General features: G+C 39.6%; 1 protein-coding gene across 1 annotated transcript in view; it reads right to left on the bottom strand.

Annotated features, from left to right (window-relative positions):
* The window catches only part of FGD4 (FYVE, RhoGEF and PH domain containing 4), a 154952-nt gene that overhangs the window by 46954 nt on the left and 89262 nt on the right, over nucleotides 1-18736 (bottom strand). The window contains exons 2-3 of the mRNA XM_054989455.1: nucleotides 6240-6413; nucleotides 119-299 (exon numbers count right to left, since the gene is read on the bottom strand). Of these exons, the coding sequence (XP_054845430.1) occupies nucleotides 119-299; nucleotides 6240-6413 (355 nt within the window). The remainder of the gene's footprint in view (nucleotides 1-118; nucleotides 300-6239; nucleotides 6414-18736) is intronic.

Raw genomic sequence — 18736 nt, 5'->3', positions numbered from 1 at the left:
GAACCAACACAGTGACTGTCTATACTAAGGCTATAAAAGAGGAACATACAGCATTTCCTCATTCATTATCAGTTATATTGCACTGTAACCTTTGAAGAAAAACACAAAATATGTTTACCTGCCTCCTTCAAAATGACTGATGAGATCAGACACTTTACTAGTTTTCTCTTTTGATACACAAGAAGAGGTAGATGTAACTTCCTCCATTCTTTGCTTCGCAGAATATAAAACTTTATGTCTAGGGGTTTGGTGGGGAATGGATGACTGTGAATTCTGCAGATGTAATGGCTTTGGAGGCACTGTAAAAAAAAAAGGAACACACACTAAACTATAAACATTGGTCAGCATTTCACCAGTTGTCCAAAACCATGACTTCCTAAACCTCCAAGGGATCATTCAAGTCCTCTCCACGAAGGTTAGATTTCTTTTTTTGATGTTCATTTTCACACAGCTGTCAGATGAAACCTGAGAGAAGACTTGCTATGAATTAAAAGGCACTGGCTGCCTTATCATGCACTGGCCTGTATCTCCTCTGTCATTTAGGAAGAAACACACAGACAAGGACTGTTCAGTCTACAAAACTGCAATATGGCAAGAAATAGTAAGAAGCAAAAGAATAACACCCCTGTAAGATGCTGATCGGGGCCTTTCTATTGCTCAAAGAGTGAGGAATGAGAGGAAAAACCTAGAAAGCAAAACAAAAAGGGTGGAGGGCTGTCAGTCTTACACAGTAAACTCTATGCACAAAGTTGTCAATCCAGACAACTCTGTAAATTCTGCACTAAAGTTAGATTAACATATGCGTATATATACCATACTATTTGGAATCAACAACACTGCACAGGATGTAAAAAAAAAAAAAAAAGCAGCCGTGTCAACACATCAGGATAAACTTTAACCATATTCTAGTAGGGTCAGAACTGATCTTCCTTTCTATCATTACAATACAAACCAAGTCATCACCTTCTACTCTTCTGCAACACCAAAGCTCCTTGGAAAACGAGAGAGATAATTAAAAGACATACAAAAGGGATTATTGGAAAGGCCACTATCATTCTTACCCTGTTTTTAAAGATGCTGTCAAGATTATCCATTATAGATACATTATCTCTAAGGCTTTTGAAATGGGTTTTATCATCTACCTGCTGGCTTCTGCTAGACATAGAGCAGTTTTCTATTCTGCATTCTCCCTGGAACTGACAGGCAGATCTAGGGCAGTGAACATCAGATAACTGCCACAAAACTGAACAGCTAGTTAACTGAAAGAGATGAGGGGGAGAAAGGGAGACAGGAGGCAGGCACAGAAATAATTACGCTGGGAAAGAAGACTGAATGGAAGAGGGTTTCATGTTCAGAAGTAAAGTGGTATCTCATGATGACAACATTAAGTCTGCCAGTTATGGAATGTACTTTCAAGTAGGGTAAGGAATACAACCTCATGCAAGACATGCTAGGCATGAAGGAGCTAACGCGCTTTGTGCTAAACAAGTAAAATGTGCGTGTGTTTAGAGGTGTGTGGGCCGTCCAGCCCCAAGATTATGTGCAGGGCTGCAGCCAGAGTCACTGCCAGAAAGTTGTCTAACTGTTTAGGCAACGGTGAAAAGGAAGGAAGTACAAGCCTGGGTAGATAAATGTTTCAAATTTTTTGAATTTAAGGAACATTGTTTCCTGAATCAAAACTGGAAGACTTTCATTCCAAAAGGTTTGCTTTTAGAATTGCTGAGAAAAGAACCATCTGCCTCCAATGATGCCCATCTGCCATCATTTGGCACGTCACTATTCTGGGTGTACTTTTTGATTACTAGCCCAGAGCCATGACTCATGCAGAGATACAATAGATAACTTCCTGTGATAAGGATTTCTTCTGCTGTGTAACATTATTACAGTTACAGTAGAGATGTACAGGTCTAGGAACCCCCCCCTCCCCCATTTCCCCTTTAATTTGTCCAGTGGAAAAACTGGAATTGTAGGGAAGTCCAAAAGAACCTCCTATGAAATATTTTCTTTTGTAATGAGTGAAATGCTTTAAGACAAGAATGTGTCGTATGAAAATTTTTATGTACAACAATATATATCATGACATAATTCTTGTACTGTATACATACAACATATTTTCAAGCCTATATAGTATAATACACAATTGAATATTAGTATATTTATGTTATAAAGTGTAAGTAGATATCCAAATATATGTTATGTTATACTAGCCCCCTGTTATGACTATTAAACTGTTATCTGTCTACGTAACACTTATTCGTTAGAACAAAATTTGTGTTTTCTGTTTTCAACTAAGTTATTGCCATCTGAGAGGTAAGGAAATAAAGAGATACACGTACTGAAGCAGCATGTGCTGCTAGCAGTATGCAGCTCTCCCTTGTTTAATATTTGCAGGGTTTTTTGTAGGAAAGTATCCATTCCACCACAAGTTGATTGACAGGAGGCAAACCCATTTCATGCAGATACCACAACCTCTTCTGCAAAAGGATGCTATCTGCTTCCAATAATGTTTAATTTATGTCTCAGAGAAGACTAGCAGCACTCCCTCTCATGAAACACTATTTGGAACGCTATTTGGCTTGACGTCTATGCATCTGCATTATGTTGATCTCTCATATTCCAATACACCTGACAACTGACTTCACTTATCAACATGGAATAACAGCACCCTGTCTCTCTTACTGCTTCATTATCTATTTACATGTGTTCTAAACAATACATTCTACATCTTTTTATAAGATTTGGATTAGATATGCCTTTTGGTTTAGGACCAAATAATAACCCATTGTGATTTCTTTGAAGTCACTGTCAGCTATATACTAGGGCTCCCAGGTGCCTGCTGACGGTGGGCAAACTCCTGGGGGTTCACCACTTTGCCCACCAACCTGCCAGTGGTTGGTGGGAGGTGGAAAACACATCCCCGGAAATGATGTCGTCACACCAGATGTGGGAGCGTTCCTGCACTTCCATGAGACGACACTATCTCTAAAAACATGGCTAAACAACCATAAATCTCTGCTTTAAAACTCTTATTTCTATTGCTCTGCTATTAATATTGATAGTAACTTATACTTTAATTCTAAACTCAAGTAATTTGTTGTCATAAAGTGAAGCAATGTAACATTTTTAAAAAAATTAACACAAAGTTGACTGTTACATTTGATTCTTTATTCTAGGACTTATTCACTATGCTGGGGGCAGTGCGGGAGGAATACTGAAGAATAATATACAATGATGAAATTGGTTTCTAAAGATATAAGCGGCTTTTCAGAAAAAACTACAAAAACACTCAATAAAATCAGGCCAGAGACATTGTTAGTTTCCAGTACAAATCCTGAGAAGCAAAGACAGACCTTGAATATTTTCCACTCCATTAAAGGCACATCTTTGAATGAAAAGCCACACAAAATATCCAAGAGAAAGTATCTCAAGTTCTGTTTGATTTGCAAGTCAGAAGGATGTTTTTGCTAGAACGCAGCAATATAAATCACAATACAGGACCTGTTTCTTATCCTGTCAAATCATGCTTACAGCTGGCAAACTGAGTGAGAACAAAATTTACACATAGCCTTTAGAAAATATTTGTTGCATCACTGAAAAATACATGTAGTCATCATGAAATTTCAACAAGAATCATCTAAATGCTAGGATCCACAGTATTCTAGCTCTGACATACCCTGGTGAGTAAGGGACAGCAGCTCCCTCTTGCCAGCATTTCACCAGCTGATCTGTTTTGGTCCTTCAATGACGATCATTCAGTACTTTAAAATTTGGTTGCTGATTGATAGATTTGCTAAATTTAATCCAGCTTTTAATGTTGCCAGTTTAGATATTCAGATCTGCTTTCATTATCCTTGTTTTTACATTGATAAGTGTTTATATCAATGTATGGTTGTGTTTATATTTTTCATTGAATTATTGAATATATACATTATTTTAATATTGAAATGTTTTAATGTTTGGTGTCTTGGGTCCTATTTTGGTAGAAAGTTGGACACTGAGTTTTTAAAAATAATAAATAAAAATCAAATGAAACCTTTATCACCTTTATTATGGTGAAACGGGCAAAAAATATTTGTTTGAGAGCTTTGCTTTGAGAGCAATTTAAGGGTCACTTAAATCACAAAGAACAAAATACACATAAATTGTAAGGCAAAAGTGCCAGCTTAATTTCCTGCCATGAAAACAATCACCATACATGGAAAGCAGTGACCATACTGTGCTTGCTTCCATGCACTCAACTTCCCGTTGGGCATTCAATCCCAACCTCTGACACTGCACACTGAGAAAGCATGGGAACATTGATCAGCTTACCTGCATACAGACCCTTCTTTCCCTATAAAGATTTATTTCAGCTAGAGACAATGACATAGTTTAGTAATGAGAAAGAGAGAGAAAGAGAGTGCGCACACACAACAAGGATGACAGAGGATCTAGATAGCAACCCAAGCCTGTGTACATATGGGCATTGTGGCAAGAGCGTATTATCATCATGAAATGACACAAGTCTACAGGAGAAAAAGGTAGACTGCTTTTGCTTCAATCAAAGTGGGACACAGTAGCACATGCACATTCTCTCTTTCTAGTAGAATATACCTAGTGACTACTTAAATTGCCAAGGATCTAGATAGTGTAGTATACATTTTTTATCCCTGCTTAATAATCATGCCTAAGACAAGCAATGAAACCAGTCATAGCAATTCTCATATTCTGCTTCTGTTCTACAAGAAAAAAGAAAGAAGAAACAGTTCTTGCTAACAGGTTTGTTAAAGAGTCTTACATGTAATCCTATGCAGAGTTATTCCAGTTTAAGCCCATTAGTCTTAAGACTAGAGTAACTCTGCATAGGATTGCACTGTTAGAGCAAGATGTTTTACTGTTCTGCAGCTACAAATTAGCAATGAAAAGCTGTGTAAGTGGACATTATTTCTTTTAATCTAGCCTGGCCAGGCAGCTGATCCAAGGGGAGGAGCCAGTTTGGTGTAGTGGTTAAGAGCATGGGACTCTAATCTGCAGAGCCGGGTTTGATTCCCCACTCCTCCACGAAGCCAGCTGGGTGACCTTGGGCGAGTCACAGTTCTCTGGAGCTCTCTCAGCCTCACCCACCTCACAGGGTGATTGTTGTGGGGTAATAATAACACTTTGTAAACCGCTCTGAGTGGGCATTAAGTTGTCCTGAAGAGCGGTATATAAATTGAATGTTATTATTATTATTATTATTATTATTAACATTTAAATGCCCCTTCCCTGTCGCTGTGAAGCCAGGCAGCTGATCAAAGGGGAAAGATGCTCTTTTACCCACTGCTTCACAGTGACAGGGAAAGGGTATTCCCGCCCCCTTTGATCAGCTGCTTGGCAGGGATTTCCCCATCCAGCTGCTGATCCCAGGGTTTACAATGCCCCTTCCCATGCGCAGGAAGCTTCCATCTGCAGCTTGCTAAGCCACTGATCCAAGGGGCGATGCTCCTTTCCCCGCTGCTTCGCAGCAGTGAGGAAAGGGCATTCCTCCCCTTTGGGGGGGTTTAAATGCTCCTTTCCCCTCTGCTCTGCAGCGGCGGGGAAAGGGCATTTAACCCTTCCCCTTCAATCAGCTGTTTGGCAGGGATTTTCCCGCCAAACATCTGGTCTTGGGATTGAAATGCCCCTTTCCCTGCTGCTTCGCAGCGGCATGGAAAGGGGCATTTAAACACTAGCTGGCTTGGATCAACTGCTTAGCGGGGGTTTCCCCGCCAAACAGCTTATCCTGGGGTTTAAATGCCCCTTTCCCTGCTGCTTTGCAGCAGCATGGGAAGGGGCATTTAAACCTCTTGACCCGAAGCTTCCCAAAGCAATATGAATAGCTTTGGGAAGCTTTGATTAGGAGTTTCTGAATTGGACCCTGTGTGCTGGGCCTGATTTGGAAATCCCAGATCTTTGGAAATCAGAAACTCGAATTGCACACCCCTAGTTCCTGGTCAATTGAGAATTCAATGACACAGTTATACTTACTCCTCATGATTTTCGGCCTGTTACTGCTTGATAAAGTTATATTTATTTTTACAAAACAATACATTTTGGTTCATTAGTATAAACAAGCGACACCTTACAATGGTATTCAACCAAACCTCAATTAAAGTTTGCTTCTGCAAACCATTTGGACAATTTTATTTGTGCCACAAATGACAATGATTTGGCTGAAGCAACTATTTACTTTGTTTCCTCTGAGGGTAAGGACTTTGCATGTATTTGGAATTGCTACTGACCTTGTGGCTTTGGATTTGAAGCTGGGCGTGGGGAGTGCTTAGCTGGCACGTTTCCATTTATTCTCTGAGCCACTTCATTGCAGCTGTTCGGCTCAAATAGCTTGGATGTGCTGCTCCCTGTGCTGCTTGCAGTGCAAGGCACAGTTATAACGATCTTTGGACATGTGCTGCCACCTGAAAGGGAGACAAAACAAATGTGAACATAATGGAACACCTGGGATTTTATTCACAACTTTCTCACACCACTTTCTAAAATAGTGATGAACTAAAAAGGAATTTTTGCCCAGATCAGTTGAGCTGCTGACCATGGATGGTTTACTCTTTCACCGCATACTTCTGTAGAAGGAAGGACTGGCTTGAAACATCTGGTTAAGACTTATCCTACAGGCAGTTCCAGCAGAGTTGCACAAACTGAAATCAGTGTCAGAGAGCCTTGCTACAAGTGACATTTTACACGTGAAGGATAAAGGATCATTTTCACAAGTCTTTCTGGGAACTGAAGTTCCCCTCCCCCACCCCTTTTCCTTTTGTTCCTTCCCCTCGCTGCCTGAAGAGACAGAGAGAGCCTACGTCAACATCAGCTTTTGCAAATCGTCTTGCTGGGGCGGGGGGGGGGAATGCTCCGGAGAAAGCTGAGAAAGTTGCAGCTGCCTGCCCCAAAGATCACTGAGAGCAGGCTTGTGACTGGAGGAACGATTTGCAAAAGTTGCTGTTGCTGCAGGCTTTCTCTGTCTCTTCAGGCAGCGAGGGGAAGGAACAAAAGGAAAAGGGGTGGGGGAGAGGAACTTCAGTTCCCAGAAAGACTTGCAAAAATGATCCTTTATCCTTCACGTGTAAAATGTCACTTGTAGCAAGGCTCAGAGATTGAATTTCAGGGTCTAATGAGACTCACTGTTCCCAGAGTTTACATCTCTTCCCTTCCCCAGCAAAGCTGCCAAACTATTTCTAATATCTAGTCAGAATTATACAGTGCTGTTCCAAGTCAGCTGAAATTGTTAGTGACGTCTGAAATTAAAGTGAACAATGGCACGTCTGGAGTAAAGGTCAACTCTTGGCTACCCCTGCATTTAAAAAGATAATGTAAGAAGCAGGGATTATGAGCAGGCAGTCAGATGTTTAAGTCAGTACCTGCACCGAACTGACCTGACCTTACCATGCTAGCATCATTGCCACTAGAGGCTTCTTCTTAATGTTGGCATCAGAGACAGCAGAACCTGTCCCCACAACTGGAAAAGGGCAGGCAGGGGGTCCGGCCAGCAGACTCGTGAGTGCCCAAGTCTTGGATAATGGGTTGGGCTCTTGCAGGTCTAGCCATAGGAAATAATAACCCATTATTTCCTTAAGGGTAGTAAAGACGGCAGGTGCATTATTCCTTGTGGGTAGACCTGAACTACCATAAGATGTCCTACCTGGCGAGATTAGGAAAGCTCCCACTCTTCAGGCCTTCCGCAAATGATACAAAACTGAATTATTCAAGAGGGCTTTTTACTCAGATAGGAGGGCTGTACTGCAAAGGAAGTGGTCTCAAGAGAGCCATCAGTAAAGGTATAGGGAACCCATCAGTAAAGAGATAAGGAGGGACCACAGACTTTACTACTATTGCTGTAAATATTGAGGGACCATAGACTTCACTACTGTTGCTTTAAGTATGATCCTACTGGGTAGTTCCTATACTGTTTAATATGTCAGTTGCAGAATTGCTTACGTTCTATTTCAACATTTCTTCAGTTCTGTATTGGATTTCTGCTGGTTTTTAAATCTTTGCAAACTTGCATATATCACTTATGTTTATTGAAATATCTTTGATACTGATTGGACTGACTCACTGTATAATCCACCTTGAGTCTCCGTGAGAAAGGTGGAAGATAATGTTAAATAAATAAAATTCCCATTAAACAGCGAAGCCTTCTGGGAATGCAGAAGCCCACTGGCCAGCCTGCCATTTTCCAGCTGTGGGGGGCAGGCTCTGCTTCCTACAATGCCAGCAACAGAAAGAAGCCTCCTATGAGGACAATGCCAGCATGCCAGGTCCAGGTCAGTTCAGTTCTTCCCTTTTAAAATTTAAAGGGACTTGGGGGAGACCAGGCCTACCTGACCCTCTCAGCTGGTGGGTAGAATCTCTTATTCTATAGGTAATGGCCTTTTAAAATTTAAAGTGAAAGGAGATGCTAACATTTCCCTGGGGCTAGAAGCTTCCTCTCTTTTCCTCCCTCCCCTGTTGCCTCTGGGGACAATGTGGGAGGATGTAACTTTAAAAAAAAAAGTCCTAAAATTCTGGGACCAAAACCTCCAACAGGGAATCCCAAAATGGTATTGATAAGCCTGACAAATCAGGATAAAGTTATCAGTGCCCTCCCCGAAATCCAGATCTGAAATTAACGTGGATTTTATTTATAGTGCATATACCCCAAGTTATACTAGTCATGAAAATGGAACCCCCCAATGAACCTCAAGTTACAATAACTCAGGGGACATTTTACATTATAAGTTTCACTCATAAGCCTCTGATCAGATGTTAGTTTTAATTGTAATGCTTAATGAGCAAACCTCAATGAAAAAAATTGAATATAGGCAGTCCATGTGAGCATATAGGTCACAGGACTCCCTTTCGAAAATACACTATTTACAATCCTGCAAATGCAAAACAATATACCAGAGTAAGTTTTAGTCAATTCTGAATCAGGCACTTGCTATCCCATCTGTTCCAAATCTAAAAGTACCCTTTCAGAATGAAAAAAATGCATTCTGATAATTTGTCATTTTGAATTTAAAAGAGAAAGGTTGATTTATACAAACTTCAAAGTTATTCTGGAATAGAGAACAGAACATTCATTTGTAGTTTCATTTCCCTATAGCGTCACACAATCTTAAAAAAATATCAGCTCTCCTGTCAAATTTCCCAGTTTCAGCACACTTTCAAGTCCTTAATACATTCAACTAATTTAATTCTTTGCTATCAAATGACTGTGAAGTGGCAGGTCATAATTATTATTTATACCTCTCTTTCTACCGATGTGGCTGCCACACCAAGGCAAATTTGATGGTAATTCTGGAAGTTCAGACCAATTACTTTGAAAACTTCTATGCACGCGTGTGCTTATATCCATCTGAATGAGACACTGATTCAGATGTACTCTAATTAAGCAAAAAGCTAATCATTCTTTCTCCCTTTCTCCACCTCAAAGCTCTACTTGCCAATTCCACAAAGTCTGAAACTATGAGAAAGAAAAATTAGATCAGTGCAACCAAGGGAATGTCTCTGGCAGAACAAACGATATCATGGAGGAGAACTTTAAAAAAGAATTCCAAATGTGCCTGATTTTAGGGAAAATAACAATACAGCTGTAAAAACAAAGATGGGCATGTCACATAATGAACTGAGAGGACAGCTGCAGAATTTGGCCAGCGCAATGTGTAGACCAAGCTTCCTAACGGCAACATCAATAAATGTGGAAGCTGACTGTAGAGGGCATGGACTTGGAACCTTGATCCAAATTAGGAGGAAATCACTACTAAAGTTAAAGGGCTGGTCAGGTTTCTTAGCTTATAAAGACTTATTAACACCATTAAAGCCATAATACATGTTACATTCGAAAGATTTACCCCCTTAAGGATAACAGAACATTGACACAGAAGAAATGGAAATCTTACACTGACAAAACCATTGGTGGTCATCAACTTAAATAGATGTTAGGGACGGAAAAAGAGCCACCAACATGCGCATGAAACAGAGAAATCCTCAGAATTAATACAAGCCTTATAGTTAATATCTTCATTTACTATGTTAATTTTGCAGTCCTATTCATGGACTGCAAAATACCACTAGAAGAAAAAAAAAGAGTTACACTTTTCAAAAAATAAAATGCATTCAGCAATAACCCAGTGAAGCAAGCATTAACACAAGAACTCTTCCTAGCACATGTCTGTCTGGATCATTCCATTTCCTAGCAGTAACCAAACAGCTGCTCCACACACTGTGTTTTTAAGTGCATACCTAAAAATACCAACCTGTAGCATACAGGAACACACAGAGAGCGAAGAGTACATTTAATTTCCCACTGAGCGGGAAGTGCGTTGCTGTGCAATGTATTAAGGGATTGGAATGCATTTTTTAAAAAGCTTTCGGAAAGAGCTACACACGAACAAAAAAAATTATCAGATATTTTTCAAGTTTTACTTGCTCACTCTCTTGTTCCTAAAAGTACAAAATTAATGAAACTATTCAACTGGCAGTCTATAGAGACATCTGGATTTGGGATTGAAAAGAAAAGGGGGAGAAGACAATGTAATAATCTCTGCTCTACAAAGGAACACACAGAATTTCTCTTAGGAAATGTGAAGGAAAATGCAGCCTTGAGGGATTCCAATAGCAAAGAAGCAAGAATGTTTTCCCTTATGCACTGACAGCTAGATATTATAGAATAACCTTCATATTTGGGTTATTCCAATTTTTGTTCTGGTATGAAGTGAAAGCAGAACAGTAGCTACTTTGGAAACAGAGTGCCTCTGACCATTCGTTCAGGTGGTGTGGAGACTGTGGGGAAAGTTGCCTCATGGATGTTCCTTTGTCAATGAGAGCTAAACAGAGACTCATCACTATGTGGAAGCAGCCTCTTACTAGCCACTCTCAAAAGCCATTGGTCCCTTGCAAGCAGGTGGAGCACGTCCAGTAGCTAGTTACCCGAAACTATTGATGTTAATTTAGGCAAACCTATTAATATGTGCAAAGTTTTGAGTAAAAATTATTTTACATTTCTAGAGGGGATGCTTGCAGCAGGATAATAACTGCTGTTCTGTAGATTAGCACTTTCCCATAAAATTATGAATGAGTTCATTAAGAGAATGGCTTGAGCTCTTCTACAGAAAAGTACAAGGGGAAATGTATGTTTTATTCTTTCTTTACATATAATAAAAGACATGGAGAGAAATGGCAGAAAGCACTAAAGATGAGAGCTAGAAAATTCTATTCAAGTGAACTTGATGTGTAAACTTGGAAATTCTATTAAGATTATAGCCGCAAAAATTATATTTTGTTTCCCACCTCACAGACAAAAACTTTACACAAAATTTTACACAGGGCTTCCACTTCCTAGAAACTGTATGTCATTTAAGAGGTAGTTTTCTCAAGTCATCAAGTATTACATTGACTTCTACACTACCTCTGACTGTAGATGTCTGCTGGCTTTCATAGTAACATGCTTTGAGAAATCTAGGGAATAAACATTTATACTACTATAAAATTATCTTCCAACAAAAGCGGCAATCTTAAAATATATATCTCAACTCGTATTTCTGCAACACTACCCTAAAACTTGTTGGCATTCAATTAAAAATCACCCCTCCCAAACTCTTTAGTGCTATTTTACACTTGTGCAATGTACCACTTCATATTGTATACTTGTGCACACATTTAATGCTCCCACAATGACCTTTTCTACATCAGTTATTTGCCTCAGGTTTGATGTTGTTGGGAAGCAAGGATTTTTTCCCCTGCTTTCCCACAGCATCATGTTGCATTTGTGCAACTTCTAGAACTTCCCTGATTTTCTCTGATCTTTACCAAAGTCACTTAACTGGGAAAGAACACAGCAAAGCCTGGATGCTTGCCATGTGGGTGGGAACATTTGGATTTTCCTGGTCCCATACCCATAGTAGACATTTTCCTTGGTCCTACCCTCTCCCCATGGTAGGCATTTCCCCTCCCTGTCACCAAGGGGCTTTTTTGTTTTTTTCAGTATCATTATAACGTAACAATATGTGAACCAGGTTCACTGAATTCCCAGTTTTGTTAAAAAAAGTCTCTTTTCGCTGCCAGAGGATTGGGCCAAATAAACCTGCCACGTAGAAGCCTCATTGCTGCTGTGCTGTATTGGTCGCTGCAGCAGCAACAGGGAAACCACACAGGCCTATTGCCATGTGGAAAAACTCAACAAGAGGTAGTAAATAGTGCACCAGGAAGCAACTTGGAGGCTACTATCATAAGAAGTGTACCTAATTTAGGATATGAATGTTAAAGTTCCTCATACTGTCATTCTGGATTCTGGCCTAAAATGGCACCATTACATCTACTTCCCATCTGAAACTCTCCTGTTTCCTGTTCAAACAGGGTAATGAAATACAAAGACATTACCTGCCCACACAGTTTACATTTGTCCATTTCCATTTAAGTAACTTTCCACCAACTAAGACTCAAGTTAAAGTTCCTTCTCAGCACAGATATGCACAAAATAGCTCAGAAAATGAGTGAGTGATGTGCTCTAACTCATGTGGGAATTAGGTAGACAGAAGATGAAGAATCACTGTTTCTATATACACTATTGACTTAGTTGCTCTGATGACACACCCAGGTCTGGTGGGCTGGTGCACACAAAGAGGGGCTTGAGAGACTTTAAAATTGGAATACCCAAGGGTATGTCCAACTTTTGTTAAATTACTCGGTTCAAGAATGGCCTACACCCCATGGACTTTTCAATGACACTTTGTTTCAGCCGAGCAGTTTTGACACTTTGGGGAAGCAGATAAGATTTGCTGATTATATTACACACTGATCAGTGGCATGGGATTTATATTCTCCCCTGAAGAAATGACAGCCTTATGGTCAGTACAGTATTCCATTTCAGGCTTGTAAACTGTTTCTAGCGGTCGAAAAAAAATTATAATACCTCAAAGTGTATGCTTAGCTTTCCCAGCAAGCCCATGTGGATAACCAAATAACTTCTACAGAAAAAAAAGTCTATTTAAAAATATATGTATAAAGATAGCAAATGTTCCTTACTGTGAGGGAACTCAGTGGTAGTACTAAACTAATATTTTTAGAAACAGGATGCTGAAATACAGTGTTCCATCCCACACAAACACAGGAAGTTTAATAACTGACTATCTTACCATTAATGACTACAGGAATCTAAATCCTTTCTGAACTTTACAAATGATAAGAGTCCTGTAAGTGGCAGCATTGTGGGGGCTCTATACACGATCTCAAAATTTCCCCAACAACAGCTGAGTTTATATAGTTACCATTCTTCCTGCAGGCAGCAATCAATCATACTGGATTGCAAACCATTCTTTGACATGCATTTAAACATCATCTTCATAACCATCGACTGGTTTTAGCTGTGCTACCTGCTTTCACAAGCTTGTTGGTCACAAGCTTGTTGGTTCAAGCCTTATAATTTCAGTTTCTATTTTGCTTATTCCTTTTGCAAACGGAACCTTTGAGTTTTTATTTTTGTCTAGTTTTTTTTCTATTTATTAAAAAAAATTAGTTACCTTTCTACCCTATAGCATTCAAGGCACCTTACAATATCAATAAAATAACAACCATAAAATACATAAAAGATAATAACAATAACAACAATATTCAATTTATATAATTTAATTTTAATTTAATTTATTGTATTTATATTCCACCCTCCCCGCTTTGGCAGGCTCAGGGCGGATAACAGAATACAAATATACACATCATTAAAAACACCTTAAAAACACAATCATCTCATCTACATCTATTACATATAAATAATTTTAAAAAAAATTTAAAAGCAGCACATAGCAAAAGTTTAGTGTATCACACAGCGGTGTTACCAGAGCAAATCCATACCGTAATAATAAGTGTGGCAGCAGCATCTGCATTCACATGGGGGAATAGTTTAACCCCCCCTTTATATACCGCCCTTTATATACCGCCCTTTAGGACAATAACACCCACTCAGAGTGGTTTACAAAGTATGCTATTATTCTCCTCATGACAATCACCCTGTGAGGTGGGTGGGGCTGAGAAAGCTCCTAAAAGTTGTGACTAACCCAAGGTCACCGAGCTGGGTTCAAGTGGACGAGTGGGGAATCAAACCCGGTTCTCCAGATTAGAGTCCCACGCTCTTAACCACTACACCAAACAATCTGGAAATTCCACACATTCCAAGTCTACTCCGTCTAGGGTTCTCTTAATTCTTAGGGGGCTGAACAAGCCAATACCCTCTTGATCTCACCGTCAGTTGCTGTCAGTATTCTGGGCTCCTGGAACATATTCAGTCCTCAAACTTTCTTTCCTTTTCTTTAGACTATTGCTCAAGACTTATTCTGGAGTAAGTGCCTGTTACCCCACCTTGTTGCTTGATTCTAAACTCCCAACCAAGTGCTCACTGCAGTTCTTGCGAAGTAAGTAATCAAATAAACCCAAGTTGCAAGGTATGAAATGCTGCCAGGAACTTACATCGCTATCAGAATTACTCTTTTTGGCATTTTTCTCCAGAATGTTGGTAGTGAACTTTAATTCGGGATTTAGCACTAAAGCTGCATAGCTGAAAAACAAGGTTCAAATGGGCTCAAATACAATGCAGTGAGTGCTTAACTTTCTTTCTATGATAATCTCTTAAGGGATCATTTCTCTCACAGTTCACTGCTTCAGTTTACACAGCATAAAACCCAAAAAAGAACAGCCAATCTTTGCTGAACACACATACTCTAAGAATACAGCCTGAAAGCCTCATGTGCAGCACTTCCTGTTTCTGACCTGATCAGAAATTCTTAAGGACTGGCCTCATGGGACTACTTCAGGCCACAACAGAGTTCTGTGAAATCATCCATCTGCAACTTTCTCATTCTCTGTAAAGCCTACCAAGCCAGGTCTTGGAATTATTGTTCCTCAAAACACCTCTCTCAGAGGAAATTGACCAGAAAAGAGAAGAACCAAAATACAACCTGTTCGTAGCCATTTCATAGAACAAGATATGTGGTGAAATGCTTTTGTAGATTTGGACAATATCAAAACTTCATCCCCAGTTTAAAAAGTGTCTCTTAGCTGAGAACAAGTAGGAGGGGGGAGGGAAAGACAGATGCTTTCTAAGTAGCACCTAGCCTTGGGCTTCAGTCATGCTAGGGTTGCCAGGGCCTCCAGGGCACCAACTGGGGGGATGCGGGTTGTGGGGAAGATGTGCATGGGGGAACTTACCTTGCAGATTATGCGCTCTGGAGGACTTCCTTGTTGCATGCACAGGAGTGTGCTCTGGAACTCCCAGATCCATTCCCCACACCTTTCCCCACACCAGCCAGGTAAGCGGGGGGGGGGAGAAGGCTAGGAACAGGGGATCCCCCACCTGAAGAATGGGATCCATAAGTCATGCAGATGTGGCTAGAAGATGTTCTGCTAAAGCTTACCCTTCCAGAGGTGTGTTTGTGTGTGGAAAGTAGGTGGGACAAACTTGGAGGAGAAAGACGCCAAAAAGGGTTTCTTCCTGGAGCTCTTATGAAACGCCTCTCTGACCTGTCCCTTTGACCTGCCCAGGGGGTGAGCAAAGGGAGAGAATAAACCTCTTGTGACAGGGAAGAGGATCTCTTTGGCTGATTCAAGCTGGAAGGTGAAGAAGCTGAGGGCTGGCTCCTTGCAGGTGGTGGTCATCAGCCATATGGAGGCTGGAGGCCTGAACCATGAAACGTATGAGAACTTCTCACTAAGATGGAACTTTGTAAGATAGAGAGAAAATCTAAGTTAGGCAAATACAAAGGGAGGGATAGAGGAATTGTGTTTTTACCCATTTCTTTTGAGTTCCTTTTTGGCTTTGGTGCTGTGCTTAAAAGTGTGTGTGTGAACATTTTTTTGTCTTTAATAAATGCTTTTTATAAATTCTTAAATGCTTTGGATTTCAACACAGGAAGCTTTGGATTTCAACACAGGAAGCTTTTTATAGAGGTGAAATGACAACTAAACAGAGATGGTTGACATACGGAGAATTATTAGAGTTCCAAAAAGAGACTGTAAATTGAAGACAAGGGAAGATCTAATAGCTAAAGGTTATAAATGTCAATGGTTCTTCTATGCACAATTAATAGAAAGGTTTAAATCAGATTAAAAAATTATGGAACTGACTACAATAAGAGAGTCTGAAAAAGAGCTTTGTACAAACGATGAACACGTTATTTCCAAAATGTACAAACTTCTGTTGAAATTTGAAATGGAAGAAGAATGTGTGAAAGACTGTATGGTAAAATGGACTAAAATTGTTGGGTATAATATACAAATGGACCAGTGGGAAAATATGTGGGTAAAAGGACTCAAATTCACTCTTAGTTCCACGCTTCAAGAAAATTTTACAAAATTATGTATCGGTGGTATATGTCTCCTGATAAATTAGCAAAAATGAGTAAAGGTATGTCAAATAAATGTTGGAAATATGAGCAACATGAAGCAACATTTTATCATCTTTGGTCTCAAAGCAAAAAAAATTTGGTCACAAATTCATATGATAATACAGAAAATTTTGAATATCAGTATACAATTTAAAGCAGAAACTTTTTCGTTGGGACTAATGGACAAACAGCCAGAAGATAAACATGGTATCCTATTTCTATACATGACAACGATGGCTAGGCTTATACGCACAAAAATGGAAAAGTACAGTATTGCCTTCAACGGATGCCTGGATTGTGAAAATGACGGAGTTAGCAGAGATGGCTGAATTTACAGCTTTGATCAGAGATAAAACATTGTCTATTTTTATGGTTAAGTGGAACCCCCTTATTGACTTTCTGCGTAAGATGAAAAAAAATGAACTAATGATTTGTGGATTTGAATTCTAAGAAGATAAATTTGGGGAAAATAAATAGAACGGAGCAATAATGAAAAGGTACATTCTGGAGGTATCAGAACTATAACGACATTGTTTATAAAGATATGATAGGTGTTGTAGAGAAAAATGGAAAATGAAATATGTATTATTTTTCTTCTTTTTAAATTTTTTTTTAATTTTTCTTCTTCTTTCTCTTTTTCTATTCTCACCCGCCCCCCGTACTTTCTTTTTTCCCCTCTCTGCCCTTTTTATTGGGATTTTATTCTTATTAATAAAACAATAAAGTATTTGCAAAAAAAATCTTAAATGCTGGTAGCTGTTTTCTGTACTACATAGATTCCCACTGCTGAACCATGCTACCTAAAACAGGTGGCACAGGAGGGGGGGGTGCTCTGTTGGCAATTTGTTGATCCCTGAGTGGTGCAGAAATGCAGTAAAGAATCCCTGTGGTTACTGGGCACTGGGTAGCAGGAGACTGGGCACAAGGCAGGGCTCCAAGAGGCAAGCCTTCCCAGGGGAATGGGAAATCCTGGCCCATCTCATAGACAATTCCTACAAAGGGCAAGAAGTGGCAGCAGGCACAAGGGAGAAGGAGCCAAAGTCCCTCTGTGGATGTGGGTGGCACATGCCAGGCAGAGACTTTGACTGCCACTGGTAAACCTTAGACACACCAGAGGACAAAAAAAGGAAAGTGCTCACAGGTCAGTGGAGTTGATCCACCATAAGATAAACCATGCAAGATTATTTACAGTCTAGAACTCCAAAAAACAAATTCACTGAAGGCCAAAATACTTAACAGACTATTAATGACACGAGCACTAAAAATAAAAGCAGTTAACCAAAACCTGAAATTTCCTATTTTATTAAAATATTTGTATCCTTTTTTCTCTTAGCTCAAGTTGACTTTCTCAACTGTGGTTTTTGCTGACCTCAGCACTTAGTGTTAAATTCTTAGATTATGAAATTACATAGACTTAGGCAAGTCAAGGTGTTATTTTAGACAAACAAAATAAACAAGAATTTATGGAACAGAGTTAGGACCATAAGTAGATTCCAAAATAGGATATTCAGTAGGCCTGGAAGAGACCAAGAAACTGGACACTGCTAACTAGACATTTCAAATATATTTGCTATAGCAAATAATAAAGCTAGAGAAATTCCTTCACTTGCAACTGCTGAGTGACATATACTCTCTTCCACTATCTCCTTCAGCAAGTCATTAGTCTCCTTTCAGTAGGTCTTAGTGACATTGTTGATTTAGTAGCTGCAACCATCCAAGGCCAATTTCGATACATTCATTCTTCTCTTTGCAGGTACAAAGCCATGATCCTAGGTAGCCCCATTAACTTCTTCCAAATAAAGTTTGTTCCGTACAAAAGGCAGTTATCTGTCAAAATTAGTGTAGAATAGGATACTTGTCAAGACAGACAAGCAATGGATGAGTGCGAAAGTTCTTCAATTTATAGAGACTCCTTGTAAAAAATGTTTTCATTCTTATACATTACAAGACTGGGACCTCTTCTACACTGACTTCAGCAGCAAACAGAAAATACAATTAATCTGGAAAGTGTTTCAGCATTTTGTGAATAATAACATTCCCCATTTGATAACTTGTTTTAGGAAAGGTCATAAATAATGATCTAGAGTAACACTGTGCCCAGTCCCCAAACACCAGAATTGCAAAAAGTCATTTCATTGAAGGGGGGATTTTAAGCTGTGTCTTCTTCCCCTTCCAGAGCTGAGCCATTCCCAGATGTTGGAAACTACATCTCAATAGCAGGACTATATTTTTCTTGTACCTCAGCAGCCATTTGTTCTTGGCTCCTCACATCCAGGCTATTGTATTTGTCAATCCCTGATCTGTCCATTTTCTTTAGAGACTGTAGAACCCTATTTTCTTTAGAGACTGTAGAACTCCACACGGGTATACAGTTC

The sequence above is a fragment of the Eublepharis macularius genome, chromosome 9, assembly GCF_028583425.1.
Source record: "Eublepharis macularius isolate TG4126 chromosome 9, MPM_Emac_v1.0, whole genome shotgun sequence".
Classification (NCBI taxonomy): domain Eukaryota; kingdom Metazoa; phylum Chordata; class Lepidosauria; order Squamata; family Eublepharidae; genus Eublepharis; species Eublepharis macularius.
This window is presented reverse-complemented; position numbering and strand designations above follow the sequence as displayed.